Source organism: Mus pahari, chromosome 8 (genome assembly GCF_900095145.1).
Source record: "Mus pahari chromosome 8, PAHARI_EIJ_v1.1, whole genome shotgun sequence".
In the NCBI taxonomy this organism is placed as follows: Eukaryota; Metazoa; Chordata; class Mammalia; order Rodentia; family Muridae; genus Mus; species Mus pahari.
The window spans coordinates 21,473,065-21,493,390 of record NC_034597.1 but is presented as its reverse complement, the minus strand read 5'-3'; the positions used below and the strand labels follow the sequence as shown (position 1 = coordinate 21,493,390).

General features: G+C 42.8%; 1 protein-coding gene across 4 annotated transcripts in view; it reads left to right on the top strand.

Moving 5' to 3' along the window:
* Cacna1d (calcium voltage-gated channel subunit alpha1 D) overlaps positions 1–20,326 on the top strand; it is a 303,585-nt gene that overhangs the window by 148,398 nt on the left and 134,861 nt on the right. For all 4 annotated transcript variants that reach the window (XM_021204129.1, XM_021204126.1, XM_021204128.2 and 1 more), the window contains exons 4-7: positions 1,774–1,913; positions 14,370–14,512; positions 19,161–19,313; positions 19,761–19,957. In XM_021204129.1, the coding sequence (XP_021059788.1) occupies positions 1,774–1,913; positions 14,370–14,512; positions 19,161–19,313; positions 19,761–19,957 (633 nt within the window). The remainder of the gene's footprint in view (positions 1–1,773; positions 1,914–14,369; positions 14,513–19,160; positions 19,314–19,760; positions 19,958–20,326) is intronic.

The window sequence follows — 20,326 nt, the reverse complement described above, 5'->3', positions numbered from 1 at the left end:
AGAGAGAGAGAGAGAGAGAGAGAGAGAGAGAGAGAGAGAGAGAGAGAGAGAATGTTAAGAGCTAAGAATGTTCTAGGGTTAGGGAAGGCAAAGCTGATCAACTGGGTTTTCTATAACCAGGGGGAGTAAAAAAGGTAGGCGCTGTTTGTCTTGGATGCACAGGCTGCAGTTGGATATTACCCTGGTGGCCCAGAGGGAAGATGCTGGTGACAAGCCATGAGAAAGTTCTGTCCTGGGGCAGCCAGAGACAGGAGCCAGCTGTCTAGTCACAGAGGCCTACATCCTAACGGTAGAGAAGACAACCCTGCCACTGAAATGCAGAAGAGCCTGTAGCTACTGCAAACCAATGTGTGCGTAGACATGTTACATTTTTAGGAAGGCAGGCCTGTTGGAGTCATCCTGCAATGAATATTTTAAAAGAGGATTTCCAAAATAAGAAGTTCCTATCCAGAAGCATTTCCTTTAAACAGTGTACATTTCCATTTATAAATCCACATCTACAATAGTGATCACATGGTGTCTGCCTTCTTTTGTGTGACCATGGGGAAAAGAAAGGGCCCGGGAGCTGTGGTTGAGACCCTTGGCTCCAGCACCAGTAGAGAAGCGCTCTCATACTAACTCTGGATTTTAGAGGTTCTCTCTGTATGTGTTTAAAACTCCTGTGTCCCCTTCCAGGCCAGACTTTTCAAGGATGGGACTGGAGTTGGGAAGTTTTTAAATCCTGGTTCCTTCTGGGGTACCTGGCATATGGAGGAAGAGCTTACTGTTTCCTGAGCCATATTTACTGTAGCCTTCCATAGTAGTCATGTTAGTAAGTGAAGTCCATGAGTCTACCTTGAGGATGATAGTAGCTGAGGACTCTAGAGCCCACAGAAAAAAGTTCTCTTTGTTGAGATTTTGTTGTTAAGTAAATTAGAGCCAGAGAATACTGGTTGGTTACTCATGGCCCTGTCCATTGAGTTTCTATCAAATTTATAGAAAGAGCCTATGTGTTTAGTCCTGTTGACTGAGGCATCCTCATGTGCTTGGGGAGTGATGTGGGTTGGAGTTGGAGAGGTTCTAGCCATCAGGCAAGGCTGCAGATGTATGTGGCAACCAGAGGGAGCAGACATGGAAACCGAGATGAAGGCAGAGCTGTATCTCCAGGAGGCTGGTTAGGAAGGAGTCCATCATTGGTGAAGGAGTCCATCATTGGTGCCAGCCAGCAAGATGAGGCATGCCAGTATTAGGCATCTGAGATCCCTGCCTTTCTCTCTATGTTGAGGGCAGTCAGATCCAGAATAAGATGTCAGAGGAAAACCCAAGAAAAAAATAAGGGTGAAGTCCATTATGCATCTGTTCTTCCAGACGGTGTGCTCTGTGCAAAACCACCGTCAGAATGCTCATTTCATCCTGGTGCTTTTCTGGGCCTGCTCTGGCAATCTTGGGGAAAACATGCTGTGTTGTGCAAATGTGTGCAAATAGAAAACATGCCCATTATGTCCTAGGCAGGCTCACTGCTCATGCATCAGGGCAGGTGGCAAAATGCAATACTGCAGCCCGGAATGACAGTATTTAACACTTAGCTGCTTATGAGAAATTCAGCATCAAAATTAAAATGTTTTCCTGACCCACATGCAGGGTAGTGATTCTAGTACTCATTATAAAATTGTCTGTGTGTGTGTGTGTGTGTGTGTGTGTGTGTGTGTGTGCTTCTGTTTCAGAGCTATTGATCCTGATCACTGATTCTTTTCTTTCTTTCTCCACCCTTGGTGTGTTCGTTTCTCTTTACAGGAAAAAGTAGAATATGCCTTCCTGATTATTTTTACAGTGGAGACATTTCTGAAGATTATAGCGTATGGACTGTTGCTGCATCCTAATGCTTACGTTAGGAATGGATGGAATTTACTGGATTTTGTTATAGTAATAGTAGGGTAAGTCATTGGTTTGGGGGAAACGTTTATCTGGGAAATGGAGGTGTGGGCTGGATGGTAAAGGGAACTCGAGCCTTCTTGGGGGAGGTGGTTATGCTTATGTCAGTGATGGTGCCAGGGCCTATCAGGGGTTCTTTTAATGCTGACAGGGCTGCTGTCAATCCCTGGGCAGAGACGGGTGAAGAGCTCTCATGATTGGTGTTGTGCTTGGGGAAGTCAGTGACAGGCTGTTAGAGGAAGTCTCAGCTGCTAATGAGAGATGATTCACCTCACAGGGCCTCAAGTCTCCACAAATAGACCTGCCTGGCTGGTGGGTGGAGTCAAGTGAATGCAGCTCCTAAAAGCTAGCACCCTGCTAGTTCAAAACATGTGTATCATATGATAAAGCCTTCCTTGCTGTGCGGTACTCTGCTGTTTAACATCCCTTGAGCAGAGCTATTATGTTTTTATGCTGAGTTGTGGGAGAAACCTTGGCATGCCACTTTCCCATCTTAAATAACAAAACAAGCGTCTGAATAATGTCATGTATCTGGCATAAAATAAAATAAACTAGAAAACGCAGAGAAGGAGGTATCCTTTTAGTACCCTCTTGTGAGAGGAAGACACTGGTAGATTTAGTTAAAGGAGTATATTACAATGAAAAATAGAGGTCTATGTTGCCCCATTCCTTCTACACCCTGAGTTGTTGCCAGCAGAGGAAACACGAATCAGGTCTTTGGAGCAAACATCCACCAAGGGAGACAAGATGTCGCCCTGTTTTGGGACTCCCTACCTTGGCTGTTCTGTAAGTTATCCCTAAAATTAGGAGTACTCTCTTGTTTTCATCAAGAGAGCTCTGAAAAGATGTATTTATTTTTACTTTATGTATATGGTTATTTCACCTGCACATATGTCTGGGTACTTCATGCATGTCTAACCTCCATGGGATCCAGAAGAGGGTGTCAGATCCCTCAAACTGGAACACCATGATTTTGAGTCACTGTGTGGGTGCAGGGAATCAAACCCAGGTCCTCATGGTATCATGATTCCCCTGGGGTTTCATTGGAGATGACTCTTTCTGTCTGTTTGGAGAACAGCTTAAGTTTGGGGAGTGTCCTTTTACCCCAGGGAATGAAAATAAGGCCTAAAGTGGTGGCCCATTGGATGGTTAGACTAACTGGGAAGAAAGTTAACTTTTATAAAAACCTCCCATTGGCACCTAAGTGTGTATTGCAGAAATAATGTATCCAAAATGAATAGGTGGCAGATAGGCATTAAGGCAAATGCCTCCTCTTGTTTGGAACACCTATCAGGGACTGGTAAACTGGAGCCTTGGATGTCTCTCTGTTCTGGGAGAGTCTTGTGCCTTTCCTGCCACTGGACTTTTATTAGACTAGAGAATGGAGATACATAGCTTCACTTCTTATGTCCCCATGTCACCTTGGCTTTTTCTCTGCTGGAACATTTTGCTCAACCAGAACAGCACAGGAAAAGGGAACAGAGCCAATATGGCAGTCTTACCAAGTTTAAGAGATAGAACTCCAGGAGACCTGAGTAACATAAAATGGGAAGGGAGAGAACTAGTTGAGAATTGGAGAGATGAGAGCTCTGTGCCTGGGCCTTGAGGTCCACAGGAGACTCAGCTGAAACTGAGTTATAGTCCATGAGACCAAGCAAAGAAGAGAGTGAGGGGAAAGAGAAGGTGCAGGAACTATAAGATAAATAATAACCAGTTTTCTAAGACTACGGGGTGTTTGTGGTCCAAATACTCAGAGTAAATTACTGCATTGAACACTGTGGACTGTCAGTAAACAGCTCAGAAGAGCCTTCAGTAGTAGAGTCAGCCTAGATCTAGACTATGGCTTCGAAAACCACAAGTAGGGGACCAAATCCTACCTCATCTAGCCTGCCACTGATTTTTATAAATAAAGTTTTATTGTAACCTAGCTGCACTCATTTGTTGTCATCATTGAGTGGAAAAGTCCACTGTCTTGGTCCTTTATAGAAAAACTGTGCTATCCCTGCTCTAGAATAAAGACTTTTTGAAAACTGTTTGAGAAGGAGCCTGAAGGAGAGAGAACTGATAAACAAACAAGTAACTTAATTACATGTTAAAAAAAAAAAAACCCAACCAAACAAAAACCAAAAAACCCCTAAACTTTTCAAAGGAAAAATAAAATCTAAATACTTAGATGATCATTTTAAGTACCTCACTTGCACTAAGGTAATACTGGATATAAGAGGGAGTGTGACCCCTAAAAGGAGGAAATTCTATGACTAGAAACAGACCCAGAAGTTACAGAGACAATGGCAAGGAACTTCGGAGGGGTCAAAAACAGCAATTACGAATGTGTTTGTGAACACCACCTCATGGACTTGTGAATTACCAAATGTTCTAAAGTGTACATTTGTAATCTTAGGAAAGAAAGACTGGAGAGATGGCTCAGCACTTAAGAGCACTATCTGCTCTTACAGAGAACCTGGGTTTGGCTCCCAGAACCCACGTGGTAGCTCACAACCATCCATAATTTCCAGATCCAGGGGATTCGTGTCCTCTTCTTGTGTCTGTGGATACCTACACACACATGGTGCACATAAAACATGTACAAGTACACACACACACACACACACACACACACACACACACACACACACCCCAAATATACCAGTAAATCTTTTTTTTGAAAGAAGGAGAGAGAAAAGGAAAGCCCCTGAGGAAATGGTTCTAAATGTTCAAATAGGATGGAAAATGAACTCAGAAGTTCATGATGCCTGGCAAAGCTTGATCAGAAACCACAGAGAAAGGCCTATCACAACCACAGTCAAAAGTGCGTAAAAAAAAAAAAAAAAAAAAAAGAAGACATGTCAGTCCTTTCAAGAGCTGTACAAGCCAGAAGACAATAGACAAACCCTCAGAGTCCTGGGGAAATTCCGGCTTAGAGTTCTCAACCAGTGAAATTCCTTCCAAACTCAAGTCAAAATGGAAACTGTTTTAGACAAACCAAAGCAGATACTTTATGACTGACAGACTTCTTGCACCTCCAAAAATGCTTAAAGACAGCTTTTCAGGTTGAAATAAAAATGACACCAGATAGAAATGAAGATCCACCCAAAAGAAATGAGGAATTCCAGACCGGATGGATTTAAAGATATTTATTCTCATTTTAAAATCTCTTTTAAGGTAGTTATCTAAAAAAAGAAACAAACCAATAACAATAGCGTTGTAACATTTCTACCTTTGATAGCAGTAAAATACCTTACAGTAGCAGAGGACAGAGAGAGCATTGGAAGGCTGTTGTCAAATGTATGTACAGAACCTAGAATAATAAATGCTGTATGAAGGTAGGTCACGCACAATTAAAAGTGCAGATTATAAACCCTGGTGCCCAGACTTGCAAACTACCCACCCTCCACTCCAAAGCCTAGAGATGTCTCTAGAGGAAGCCCATTTCTCCACACTAGCAAAGTATTTTGACACCTATTTTGGCAAATAAAGTTGTATTGAAACCCAACTATACTTTTATGTGTAGCTGTTTGATCTACTTGAAGTTTAATGGCAAAGTTTATTTGTTACCCCAGAGATCCAGCAGTGTGCAAATCCTAAAATACTTACTCTCTCCCTTCACAGAAGACTTCTGTTGACACTTTTCCCACTGAGTGACTAGGAACGAGGAACTTTAGTTGTTAATATCAAGACAACAAAGGAGAGAGACACAAGAACAAAAATCAATTCAGATTTCAAAACAGTAAAGAAAAGAAAAACAGCAAAGTAAACAGAAAACAAGATAGAATGTTTAACTCAGCAGAACCCTAATTAATCCATGAGTTTATCAGATTATCAGATGTAAAAAAACAAGCCACAGCTTTCCAGGGCCTCTCTTTAACCTTCTTTAATGCAAAAGCAAGTAATTTGTGAATCAAAGCACAGAAAAGGCAGCTAGAGGGGCCATATCAATAATCAACAAAGTAGACTTTAGAAAAAGGAGCTACCTGGCATGCAGAGAGAGAGGTTTCATAACGATGAAGGGTATTTTCCAAGAAGACACAAGAATCCTCATTGTTCAAATGTCTGATAACAGAGCTTCAAAGTGCTTGACTGAAACACTCTTAGAACTGAAGGTGGAGTGGAAGGACATCTTTTTAGCTGCATACCCCAGTTCTCAGTGCTGGAGTATGGCTAGGACCTGTTGATGGGGGACCTGAACAATTCCAGCAGCCACCCTGACCGTTCCAAAGGGTTCCCCATAAACAAGAACAACATACACATTCTTTTCACACGCATATGAAGTGTTCATTACGAGAGTTAATATTCTGGGCCATAAAATAAATCATAGTGAATTTAAGGCTAAAATCATACAGAATCAAGTTTTCTGAATGAACCTGACAATATTTCTGGATAAAAAGTCTCTATAAAAAGCATAAAAATGTCTATATATTAGCCACAGCAGTTAGAAAACAAAAAAATTAAATGTTACTATTTACAGTGTCACCAAAGCTATGAAACATTTAGATATGGATAGCTTGCTAAAATGGCGGTCTTCACGGGAGCAATCTCAAAGAAGAGCTGAAGAAAGAGTATGACACCATGCTCATGTGTTGAACGAATTCATGACCTTAGGTTTCTACTTCTTCCCAAATCAAGGTATAGATTGAATCCTCACCTAAATATTGTCAGGCTTTTGAAAATTTGACAAGACTTTTCTAGCCTCTGTATGGAAATTAGAGAGACTCTAAGTTGGCCAAAGAAATCTTTAAGAACAAAGCTGGAGCCTGATCTTATGGCATGCTCTAGTGTTATTGGAGTTGAGATAATATTGATGTTAGGAGTTGACATAAAGATCAATGGAATCAAATAGGGCCATCTAGAAATAGACCCACGTGCATGCTGCCGATTGATTTTAGAAAAAGATGCCAATGGCATGAGGAGACTTTCCAGTAAACAACGTGGAAGCAACCATTTGTCAGTATGAAAGACTATCCCTACCTCAGACCGCGTGTTGCCTTCGTACAGACCATAGACTTATTTACAATGTAAAACCATAAAATTTCATGGGGCAAATACTGTATAAAACCTGTATGTAGGCAAAGCTTTCTAAGGCATAGGTGTTGGCAGTGGACTCCTTAAAATTCCCATACAAGTGGAGGAGGCTCAGAAGAAGTCCAGTCAAGATGTAGCAAGTCGGAGGCCAGCTTGGGATATGTGTGACCCTATCTCAAAGAACAAAGAGGCAGAAAACAGCGCCTATTAAAGAGACCATGAAAAGATTAAAATCTATCAAAACTTAAATCTTTTCTTCAAAAATTAGTGTGAAAATAATGAAAAAAGTGTTTTCCATAGGACAAAGAAAAAGGAAGGAAGGCAGTCAGTTAGTTCTTGGTCCTAAAATATATATTTGGCATGCATACAAACAAAACTATTCAAGAATAGAATATACCAAATATACTAAAGGATGGGCAAAATAACTGAGTGGATCTTCATTAAAAATAATGGCTGTCCAACAAGACCCTCAACATTGTTAGTAATTAAAGAAATGGTCATTAAAACCACAGTAAGAGCACTGTGCTTACTGGGACTGCTGCTCGTAAAGAGACCAAAGATACCAAATGGGAGCCAACACATGGGGAAATTGAAACTCTCATAAACCGCTTCTAAAACTGGAAGTGATAACACCACCTAGAAAGATTCATGAGGAAAGATTCCAGTTTCCGCCTGCACCAGGAGCTATTCCTGTGCCACGGTGCTCCATACCCAGATACCACAGCAGGGAGAGAGAAGATCTCCCAGGAGTCCTCTGAAGCCTGTGAGCACACACAAGACCACTGCTTCTACTCAGAGGGACCCACCAGGAGCCCTCGGGACACAGGAACCAAGGAACAGGCAGGGACAGGATACTTCCCCTTTCTGTCTGTGCCTAGAGCTGATCCTGTGACTCAGTGCTCCATACCCAAATACCACCGGGAGAGAGCTGGTCTCCCAGGAGTGCTGTGAAGCCTGTGAGCACACACAAGACCACTGCTTCTACTCAGAGGGACCTGCCAGGAGCCCTCGGGACACAGGAACCAAGGAACAGCCAGGGACAGGATACTTTCCCTTTCTGTCTGCGCCTAGAGCTGATCCTGTGACTCAGTGCTCCATACCCAAATACCTCCGGGAGAGAGCTGGTCTCCCAGGAGTGCCAAAACACCTGTGAGCACAGGTAAGACCACCACTTCTGCTCAAATTCCTGGCACAAGAGGGACCCACCCAGAGCCATCAGGACACAGGAACCAAGGAACAGCCAGGGACAGTATCCTTCTGATTTCTGTCTGCACCCCAGAGCTGACCCTGTGCCACAGCTCTCCATACCCAAATTCCTCCCTAAGAAAACTGGTCTCCCAGGAGTACTGACTCATAGGCTTGCAGGAGGGACAAGCCACAGTCAGAGACAGCAAGGCCAGTTAACACCACAGAAAACCAGATGGCAAGAGGCAAGGGCAAGAACATAAGCAACAAAAACCAAGACTACTTTGAATCATCGGAAACCAGTTCTTCCACCACAGCAAGCCCTGGACACCCCAACACACCAGAAAAGCAAGACTCTGATTAAAATCACATCTCATGTTGATGATAGAGGACTGTAAGAAGGCCATAAATAACTCCCTTAAAGAAATACAGGAGAACATAGGTAAACAGCTAGAAGTCCTTAAAGAGGAAACACAAAAATCCCTTAAAAAATTACAGGAAAACACAACTAAACAGGTGAAAGAATTGAACAAAACCGTCCAGGTTCTAAAAATGGAACTAGAAACAATAAAGAAATCATAAAGGGAGACAACCCTGGAAATAGTAAACCTAGAAAAGAGATCAGAAGTCATAGATGCAAGCATCTCCAACAGAATACAAGAAATAGAAGAGAGAATCTCAGGTGCAGAAGAAACCATAGAAAACATTGACACAACAGTCAAAGAAAATACAAAATGCAAAAAGCTCTTAACCCAAAACATCCAGGAAATCTAGGACAAAATGAGAAGATCAAACCTAAGGATAATAGGTATACAAGAGAGTGAAGATTCCCAACTTAAAGGGCCAGTAAATATCTTCAACAAAGTTATAGAAGAAAACTTCCCTAACCTAAAGAAAGAGATGCCCATAAACATACAAGAAGCCTATAGAAAACCAAATAGATTGGATCAGAAAAGAAATTCCTCTTGTCATGTAATAGTCAAAACACCAAAGGCACAAAACAAAGAAAGAATATTNGTCATGTAATAGTCAAAACACCAAAGGCACAAAACAAAGAAAGAATATTAAAAGCAGTAAGGGAAAAAGGTCAAGTAACATATAAAGGCAGACCTATCAGAATTACACCAGACTTCTCACCAGAGACTATGAAAGCTAGAAGATCCTGGGCAGATGTCATACAGACCCTAACAGAACACAAATGCCAGCCAGGCTACTATACCCAGAAAAACTCTCAATTACTGTAGAGGGAGAAACCAATATATTCCATGACAAAACCAAATTTATGCAATATCTTTCCACAAATCCAGCCCTACAAAGGATAATAGATGGAAAATGCCAACACAAGGAGTGAAACTACAGCCTATAAAAAGCAAGAAAGTAATCTTCTTTCAACAAACCCAAAAGAAGATAGCCACACAAACATAAAAATAACATCAACAATGACAGGGAGCAACAATCACTATTCCTTAATATCTCTTAACCTCAATGGACTCAATTTCCAAATAAAAAGACATAGACTAACAGACCGGATATGTAAACAGGATCCAGTATTTTGCTGCATACAGGAAAGGCAGTGTCAAAGACAGACACCACCTCAGAGTAAAGGGCTGGAAAATAATTTTCCAAGCAAATGGTCCCAAGAAACAAGCTAGAGTAGCCATTCTAATATTGAATAAAATCAACATTCAAACAAAAGTTATCAGAAAGGGTAAAGAAGGACACTTCATACTCATCAAAGGAAAAAAAATCTACCAAGAAGAACTCTCAATTCTTAACATCTATGCCCCAAATGTAAGGGAACCCATATTCATAAAAGAAACTTTACTCAAAGCACACATTGCACCTCACACGATAAAAATGGGAGAATTCAAAACCCCATTCTCACCAGTGGACAGATCATGGAAACACAAATTAAACAGACACATTGAAAATAACAGAAATTATGGGCCAAATGGATTTAACATATATTTATAGAACATTTCATCCTAAAACAAAAGACTATACCTTCTTCTCAGCACCTCATGGAACCTTCTCCAAAACTGAGCATATAATTGACCACAAAATGGCCTCAGCAGATACAAGAAGACTGAAATAATCCCATGCATCCTATCAGATCACCATGGACTAAGGCTGGTCTTCAATAGCAACAAAAACAACCAAAAGCCCCCACACACATGGAAGCTGAACAACCCTCTCTCAATGATAACTTGGTCAAGGAAGAAATAAAGAAATTAAAGACTTTTTAGAATTTAATGAAAAGGAAGGCACAACATACCCAAACTTGTGGGACACAATGAAAGCAGTGCTAAGAGGAAACCTCAGCTCTGAGTGCCTCCAAAAAGAAACCGGAGAGAGCACACACTAGCAGCTTAACATCACACCCGAAAGCTTTAGAACAAAAAGAAGCAAACACACCCAAGAGGAGTAGAAGGTAGGAAACAATCAAACTCAGGGCTAAAATCTACCAAGTTGAAACAAAAAGAACTATACAATGAATCAACAAAATCAGAAGCTGAGAAAATAAACAAGATAGATAAACCCTTACCCCGACTAACCAGAGGGCACAGAGATAGCATCTAAATTAACAAAATCAGAAATGAAAGGGAGAGATAACAACAGAAACTGAGAAAATTTTAAAAATTATCAGATCCTACTACGAAGGCCTATACTCCATAAAACTGGAAAATCAGGATGAAATGGACAACTTTCTAGACAGATACCAAACAACAAATTTAAATCAGGATCAGATAAGCCATCTAAACAGTCCCATAAACCCTAAAGAAATAGAAGCAGTCATTAAAAGTCTCCCAACCAAAAAAAAAAAAAAAAGCCCCAGGACCAGATGGGTTTCGTGCAGAATTCTATCAGACCTTCAAAGAAGACTGAATACGAACACTCTTCAAACTATCCCACAAAATAGAAACAGAAGGAACACTACCCAGTTCACTCTATGAAGCCACACAGTTACACTGTGTATTCTCCCTTAGAGATGGAACAGTTTCTGTCTAATCAGGAACCTGTCACAATTTCCTTTCATAGAGGACTTCATAAGAGATTTTTTTTTACTTCTATCATATTTAATGTTCCAAATAGATTTTAAAAACTGGTTGAGTGCATATTACTTTTAGCTTCAGAAGACATCATGTATATTTAAGAGGCTTTTAACTATTACAAATTATTTTGATGACTTAATGTCAATCTTGAGTTGTTTATTAAAAAAAAAAAAAGAAAAGAAAGATTCTTTTCCCCCTTCCTTCCAATATTAAGAACATTTGCCATGTGACTGCATTACTAGTTTTCTGGTACTTATCCAAGGAAATGAAAACACATGTCTATAGAAAGATTTTATTTAAAATAGAGGAAAAATGCAAATAGCTTAATAACACAGAGCAGATAAATTGATAAAACCATCATGGCATGCTTATTTAATTTAATATTTTATTTAACAGTAAATGAAACTAATAAATGTAACAACTTGGATGAATCTCAAAAAATATGACAAGCAAAAAAAGAATATGATGTGGTTTCTTTATATAGTCTCTAGAATAGGAAAATACCTATGTAGATGAATAGCCAGCCTGTCAGTAGCAGCCACGTTCAGGGAAGGCAGCTGCAAAGGGGTCCTAGAGACAGTGAACTCATTTGTCTTGACAGTGGTTGTTTGTTGAATTTCCTAATGTTGCTGTAACTCAGCTAATTTAAACATTAAGCAGGTGTGTTTTGCATTTGTAAAATAAACTGCAGTGAAGTTGGTTGTAAGATAAAAGTAGCAAGGTAGAGCTAGAGCCAATGGTATTTCTTGTTAGTACAAAAAGAAACCCTCACATTTTATTTATCTAAAATATTAACCTACTTCCTACCACCATAAAATAAACATATGAAGTAAAGCTTTTAGTAAATTATAGTTGGTTATGGCAAGAGCAGAAGAAAAATTATAAAAGAAAAAGATCAATTACAATGTCTTTCTTTGAATCTAATTCCCACTCACTAAAGTTTCCATCTATGATCTGTTTTTCTGTCCAATGAGTTTTCCATTCTGAGTCCATAGTGACCTGTTACTTTTGTCAAGATTCCCACTAATAAAAGATACATTAAGAAAGTAGCACGTAGCCCTTCATGTGGATACACAAGGACCAAGGGCTCTTCTCTTCTCAAGCTGCTTCCTTTAAAGAAAAGCTGGTCCGGATCAACCCTCCCCCTCCCCCTCTCCCTCTGGGTTCTTAGTAAGGAGATAGTTTAGGCATTCAAGATTGTCACTTAAGCTTTGGTAAAGAAGAATATGGCGTCCCCATTCTGGTGCTCCTGGCTTCGTTCGGTCATTTGGATATGTCCTTTTCTCCTCTCGGGGTCAAGTTTTAATAACAGCCTAGGATCCTCCATTGCTGCTGCTTTTGCCTGTCTATGTCTGTTCAGGTGCTGAGGTATGGTGCTATTATTATGATGATGATGATAATAAGGAGGAGGAGGGAGAAGAGGAGGAGGAAGAGGAGCGAGAGAAAAATAGAACATAGGATTTGAGATTCTTAATTAAATTTTCTTATTTTCCTGAGAGGGAAACTGAGACCCAGAGAAGGGAGGCTTCCCGGCCCACACCACCTTGAAGTGGTGGCCAATTTCTCTCTGTTTCAGTCTCTCATGTAGTGTCGGAGACATTAGTCACCTATTTTCAAGGACCCTGCTAAAGGATGGGTCATGAAATGACTGATCCACATTGCAAAACCAGCAATTCTTGAGAACAACCTTCAGTCACCGCCTGCAGAAGTTGCTTTGCTAACCCTTTGGGTTTAAAATTCCTGTGGCTTCCACACTTGCAGAGTTTGATGTTTTCCCTTTTTCCTTTATTTCTCTGAAGCTGTGAACTTGGTTTTGAGGGGAGAGACTTTTAGCATTAGCTTTGCTGCAGGAGTTTACAGTCACTTTTAGAAGCCGACATAATAAGAAGCTTGCCATAACCTTAGTATATCTCCCCAGTCAGAGCTCAAGCTAGCCCTTAGTCAGAAGCTTTGCAAAGGTGGAGATGTGGCCCATTCCTCGTCCTGGGTCTTGTTCATTGCCGGGCTGTTATTAAAACAAAGGAGTATCTATAAATGCCCTGGAGTGACAGAGTTGTGCCCAATCAGGCCCACAATCAGACCACCCTGTGTTTTATGGACCTAGTGTCTTGGTGACCCAGAGGCCTGTCAAGGAGAGGGCAGAATTTCTGCTTTGGCTGCTAATTAAACTTGAGAAACCTTTTCTTTGTTGCTGGGCCAACCATTCCCACAATCTGATCGGCCAGAGTTGATGCTATTTGCAATGGGCAAATTTATATTTACTCTTAAAAAATGAGCAACCATTCCAAAGAATAAATATTTATTTAAAAAAAAAAAAAAAGCAAAAGTAACTGTCAAATGAGCAGACCGTCCGAAAATAGCATTATCCGGAAAACCTTCTGAGAGACGGAAAAAACTTGTCATCGTGGCCAGATATAACTTTACTCACATTTCAGAAGAGAAAACGGTGATATTAATGCCTTCCCTTAGATAACTTTCAGCTCCTTGGCACCTGCGACTCACGTTGTTTTGCAAATACCTCAAGGAGGGTGCAGGTGGAGGCTGTCTGCCTGCACGGGGAGTTCTGTGGCACATTAAGGTGTGGAACTTTGAAGTCGTCCGTCTATTTCTGCATCAGGACGTTTCTTGCGGATTTTGTGTGTGTCAGGAACTAAGCTAAAACAGATGAACAGAAAACTCCCTGTCATAACAGACCCTTCAGCCTCATCAGCCACATCACCCAGAACCAAGTGTCGGCTCTGCCACTGGTGGCCTGGCCGGGCAGCTGAGCCTTGCCCATCAGCTTTGCTTCCGCAAGCATGTAAAGGTCTCGATGATGTAGTCCGAGAGTGCTTTTGAGAAGATGGGCACAGTGAGAGATGTGAGGTACTTAGCATATGGCTCAGACTCACAAGCCATGACCATCAAGATCATTGTCATGAAGGCAGTACCCTTTGCCCCCTGGGATCCTCAGAGGGTCCCTGCTTCTGGTCACTTGGTTGGCATGAACACGGGTCTGAGCAGCCTCTGTCTGAGGTCCTGTCAGGTAGCAAGCAGGGCAGGCTGGGGTTCCATGGCCTGGTTCTCAGCCTTTGCTTAGCTTTCTTTTATTTAGTTAGCAGCCACCCAGAATTAGCCCTTGTTCAAAAATAACTACTATTATTATCCTGTTTTGCTTACCTGGGCGACAGACTAACATTTGTTTCTCTCTTCCTCTTTCAGATTGTTTAGTGTAATTCTGGAACAATTAACCAAAGAATCAGAAGGCGGGAACCACTCTGGCGGCAAATCAGGAGGCTTTGATGTCAAAGCCCTCCGTGCCTTCCGAGTGTTAAGACCACTTCGACTTGTATCAGGAGTGCCCAGTAAGCACATTTTGCCTCCTACCCCTAGAAGTACTGCCTTTGCCCCGTTGGGTGGGTCCTGGGATCAGGAAAGAGTCCTCTGGGGGGAGTTACCCTGTCCCTAGTAGGGGCCCAGTAGCAGCAGGCCTTCTTTGATGCTGGAATACTGATGCTTGCACCATTGATGTGGATCTCTGGGACATTCCAGACAGAGTACAGGTGGCATTCATTGTCATCTGCTTTTCAGCCGAAGAGAGGCTGGGTGGCAGTCGGAGACCTGGGCTTCCAGCCTCCGTTTACTGTTTAGTTCTGTGCTTTGATGATATCCAGTGTTTTTTTTTGTTTTGTTTTGTTTTGTTTTCCTTCTCCCAAGCCCGCCTCATCTTGTAGTGGTAGCTGATTGGAAGCTGGAGTGCTGTTGAGTGGGAGCAACAGGGTGGCTAGACTTCGGCTTGACAGCTAGCAATGAAACCTTTCTGAGAAGGGATGAACATGGCAGTTTCCACATGTCAGCCAGTGCCTGGCCCTGCTTGCCTCTATAGTCTGACCTCTGGTCAGATTGACTCTCACCTGGGCTGGGAAGGAAGGAGCTTCCTTAAGAAGCCTTCCTGGCTTTTGCTTTGTGAGCTCTGCCCTTGGTAGAACTATCTTTTCTGGGTCTGTCAGGGTGTAGACATCCTCACGCCTGTCCTTGAGTTGTGCTTCTTCTGAACAGGTACTCGGTACTCAGAGCTGGGGCAAGGATGGAGGACCGCTGGGGACACCCACTTTCCACAGCTCATAAAGCCCTCAGAACACCAATTCTTTTCCTCCCAGAATGTCCTCATGAAGTTTTATTAAACCTTAGGCACTCAGAGCGCACCAAACCCCTCTGGAAAAGAAAATACTACGTTTCCAAATTTAACATTTAAAATGTAGGAAGTGGTGTTTTAAGTGTACTTATTTTTCCAGATGGTTCATTTATTTTCATTGAAAAAGATCAGTGCAAGTCAAAAACCACAGAACTGTCTGGAAGCAATCGAGAGAAACAGAAATACGTTGGCAGTGGCTGGCGCCATTAAGTGTAACACGATGAAGTGGGGAGCTTACTGAGCAAATACGCTCCTTCAGATTGAGTTGTCACAGCTTAATTTAATTTCAAAGTAACCACGACAGCCTTTCCCCTAAAGAGCGAATGACAGGACACCTGCCTGTGGCATGCGCTGCGTGCAGACATGTGGCACGTGCTGCGTGCAGACCTGGAGCTGCAGCTCATGCGTGCATGAGCAGCCCTGGCCAGTGAAAACTCTTGGAACTGGCCTGGCCTGGCCTTAGCTTCCTTGGGCTGAGGAGGTTTCCACAGAAGGGTTAGTGCTCTGTAAGCCCTGCAGAACAGCTCTCTGCTCTTTCCTCCTCCAAGACACAAGACTGTTTGAGATCTGTGGTGGTCTGTGTCTCACTCTCCTACAGTTCACCCAAGAGAAATGAGGAGCTGTCCGTAAGCCCATCCTTTAGATGATCCTGTCAGGGAACATGCAGGCTTGGGGAGAGAAGAATTGAGGCTCTCAGGGCATGCCGTTTTTAGCTACGGACTTTGTGAGTTTTTTTTCCCCTCCGGTACCTGAAATCATTGAAAATGCCCAGGAATGTTTGCCTATACTTTCTCTTCTCACTCCTTAAGATTGAGGCTATTCTATATGGGAATATATATGTATGTGTGTGTGTGTGTGTGTATACACACACATATACACACAAATATATATATATGTATGTATATATATGTATATATATATGTATATATATATACATACACACGCATACACACACACACACACACACACACACACACACACACACAGAGAGAGAGAGAGAGAGAGAGAGAGAGATTGAGATTATTAAGGGAAAAACATCTGCATTCCAAATCATGTAGAATTATTTTTAAAAATTTATTGTATTTTTTTAGTTTTGTATACAGACCCATACACACATACAGAGATACTTGTGTGCATGTGTATATGCACAAACATACGTGTGCATGTTCGGGAACATGTGTGCCATGGCACACATTGCAAAGGTTAGGGACAACTTTTAGAAATCATTTTTTTTTCCTGTCATCATCTGGGGTCCCAGGGATCACTCAGGTCAGGCTTGGTAGCAAACTTATTTACCTGCAGAGCCATCTTGCCAGAACAGGGCAGCGGTGGCCATACACCGTTAATTTCAGCACTCAGGAGGCAGAGGCAGAAGATCTCTGTGAGTTTGAGGCCAGCCTGGTTTACAGAGTGAGTTCTAGGACAGCCAGGGCTATATGATAAGAACCCTATCTCAAAAAACAAAAGCAAAACCAATTACTATTATTTAAAATTTTGTGTGTGTGTGTGTGTGTGTATGATTTGTGGACTTTGGTGAATCTTTGATCACTTTTATCCTGTTACCTGGTAAAAGTTTATCAGACTCTAAGAGCACCAGGCATGTTGGTTCACATTGTTAAACCCAGCACTCTGCAGGCAGAGGCAGGTCGATCTCTGTGATTTTGAAGTTAGTCAGCTCTAGCAAGTTCCAAGGCAGCCAGGGCTATATAGTGAGACCCTGTCTCAAACAAAAGAAAGGAAAAAAAAAACTAGAATTCAAGACCATAGAACTAGGCAAGAGCATGGTAGACCATGTGGCCAGTTCTCACTGTCTCTCAGAGGAGCTCAGAAAGGCCAATGAAGAGGTCACACTGTTGGGCTCTCATAACTGAGGGGAGCCACACAGGGTCTCTGCCCCTCTGCATGGCACCCTTCCCTGCCTCCGTGGCACACTGCTGAGTATGTCCCAAGGAGCAGAGTGTAATGAGAGCATATGTGCTCAGTTTGCGGTGCAACTTGATACTCTCTCATAAGTTTGGCCGATCTAAAATACAGTTGTTACACTAAACATCAATATACTCCTGAGACCAGTGGCTTACTGCAGTAAGAGTTTAAGAGCTAATTGTTAGGTGATTTGGAATGGCCCACTCATGTCTAAAACAAGAAAAAGAAAAAAGAAAATATCAGAATAGTAGCCAAGAAGCCCTGTCCATGAATATGGGAGCCAGTGCTTTTCCCCCATGTTCACTGCCTGCAACGGACTATGTCAGTCTTGTTTTCAAGAGAAACCGTTTGGACATTTAAAGACACACTTAAAGACGTTTAGCCACAGAGAAGGCTGTAGGGAGACAGTGTCAGGCCGGCCAGGAATCTTGTCAGGCCTCCCTGCCGCCTGTCCCCTGCCTCTTCCCACTGGTGCTCACCCAGGGAGGCATGCCCCTGTAGCTGTCGGGGTTTCTTTCCCTTCTCTTGGCTCATCCCATCTGCTGCTTTGTTTTAACTCTAGTATCTCAACTTTGTGCGTCCCTTCTTTCTCTGAATAGGGAAAGTAAGGGGAAGAAAGACAAAGGAAGCTGAGGTCGTGAGAGGTGGGGATGGAGCTCAGTACTAACCATTGAGCCTGGAAGCCCCGGTTCTAGTGCAGGCTCTGGGCGACCTCCTTTCCTTCCATTCCAGTCCCTTACTGTTCTGTGTGTCTGCACCTGCACCATGATGCCTCTGAGTCCCTCGTGTCTCACTCAAGACGACAGACACTTTAGCCACAGGACACCTGCACTCTAATATTACACTGAGCATCCAAACCTAACCTTTCTAAGTCACTCAGCCTTCTGCTGCCCCTGCTTGCCACCTCCATCCTAGAGGGACCACCTTTAGAAACATGGAGGGGTTTTTCTCTTGGGGTCTGATGGGGGGCAGCTGTAATTTGTTCCTGACCCTGGGCAAGATCACTCACCCTCTCCTAAGGTACTTTCCCTTCATCCCTTCCTGCAGTTGAAGTTCGGTCCCAGGCTTCTCTGAATTCCAGCCTCTCTGGAGCCTCACCTCTCTTCCCAGCCCTTTGTCCTTGTTTCCTAATGATTGCTGTCCACTTGCTCTCTCTGAGGCACTTTCCCTAATAGACTCAGGTCTGACTCCAGACCCAAATTCAAACCCAGAACTGCATGGCTGTGACCTTCTCTTTGCTGGTGGCCTTAATGACAAGCTGTGATGAGGCTCACCACCACCCCAGCTCACACTGTGCACTACTTCTGGGCTGGTTCTCTGCCCAGACCTTCCTGTGGTAGTCTGTCTAGGCTCAGAGGAATGGGAAACTACATTCGGTCCTCTGTCCTCATCCTGTACTGAGACAGTGTTTTCAACCCTCTTTAATTTTCTTTCACTACTGCTCAGAGTGCTAGCATAGTACCTGAGAGTATCATGGTAAACTCTCATGTTCCCTTCTAGACTGTAACCTCTTTGAGAGTGTCCCTTTGTATAATTCCTCTTTGTTTTGCTCAAGGCACTAAACCCCATGCTTTGCATGGAGTAAATATTCAGGTGTTTTTTGTTAAATGGATACAGAAATTAATGCATACATGAATGCGTGATTTTAATGCTGGCTACACCTCTCTGGGTCTTGGTTTTTCCATCTGACTAGTGAAGGAGTTGGGCTAAATGATATTTAGGAGTCCATTCTTAGCTCATTTCCTATCGAGGGTAAGTATTAATTAACAGCTTTGAAATATCTCTAAATTTTATTACTGTATGTCATAAACAGAGCAAGCATCATTAGGAATTATATTTATGGCTCCTTTGAAGTGTCATTTTAACTCAAAAATGGATTTTTTTTCCTCTTCTAGGTTTACAAGTTGTTCTGAACTCCATTATAAAAGCCATGGTCCCCCTCCTTCACATAGCCCTTTTGGTATTATTTGTAATTATCATCTATGCTATTATAGGATTGGAACTTTTTATTGGAAAAATGCACAAAACATGTTTTTTTGCTGACTCAGGTGAGTAGTGACAGTTTTGTGCTTTGTTCTGGAGGAGGTGTTGGTCCCCTGAGCCTTTCCCGCCCATCTATTTCCTCTTTCTGTGTGAATTATGTTGAGGATGGCTTATTCTTCTTTTCTGTTCTGATTTCCTATGGAGAGTATAGTAGCAGATAAGATGGGGGCCCTGCACAGGGCAAAGCAGGTAACCCCATTTTCTGTCAGTCTAGGAGAGGCACTGAGGACATGAATGGGGAGTGATGGGTGGTAGGTGGTGGTGACCAGAAGAAGCTGCATTCTGCTGCTGAGGGGATATTCCAAGTAACCTTTGGACGATGGGGGAAGGGGGGGGTGGTTCACAGTTAAGATTCTTCAGTGGCAGGGGTGATGGAGCTGGGTGTTGTGGGTCTGAGCGAGGGTCCTGGTTGTTCCTCTTCTGAGTCATGCCTCTGCTTCTTTTCTCTGTAGATATAGTAGCTGAAGAGGACCCAGCTCCATGTGCGTTCTCAGGGAATGGACGCCAGTGCACCGCCAATGGCACGGAATGTAGGAGTGGCTGGGTTGGCCCCAATGGAGGCATCACTAACTTTGATAACTTTGCCTTTGCCATGCTCACTGTGTTCCAGTGCATTACCATGGAGGGCTGGACGGATGTGCTCTACTGGGTAAGCAGCTTAAGGACCATTCACAGCATGCTGTTCCCTTGCTACAGATGTCGTTGGTCAGGGCAGCTGGCTGAGAACAGAGCCCTGGAGACCAGTTCTTCAGGAAGGGAAGCAGACCTAGAGCCTCCCTTGGTGAGCCCCTCCTCCATCTATAGGAGGAAGTCCCAAGCTGAAAGGCTGCTGCCTGGCATTGACTCCTGGGCTCTTAACCCTCAACCTCCCCAGTTCTTTCCTGGGGACTTGTTTCTTACTGCAGTTGCCCCTGCCTACTGATCCCTTCTGGGAACTGGAGGAGACAAGGCTGTGCTGGTTAAACTCAAGAGTCACATTTCTTAAGGAAGAGGCCCCTGGACTCCCACAGCCTATACG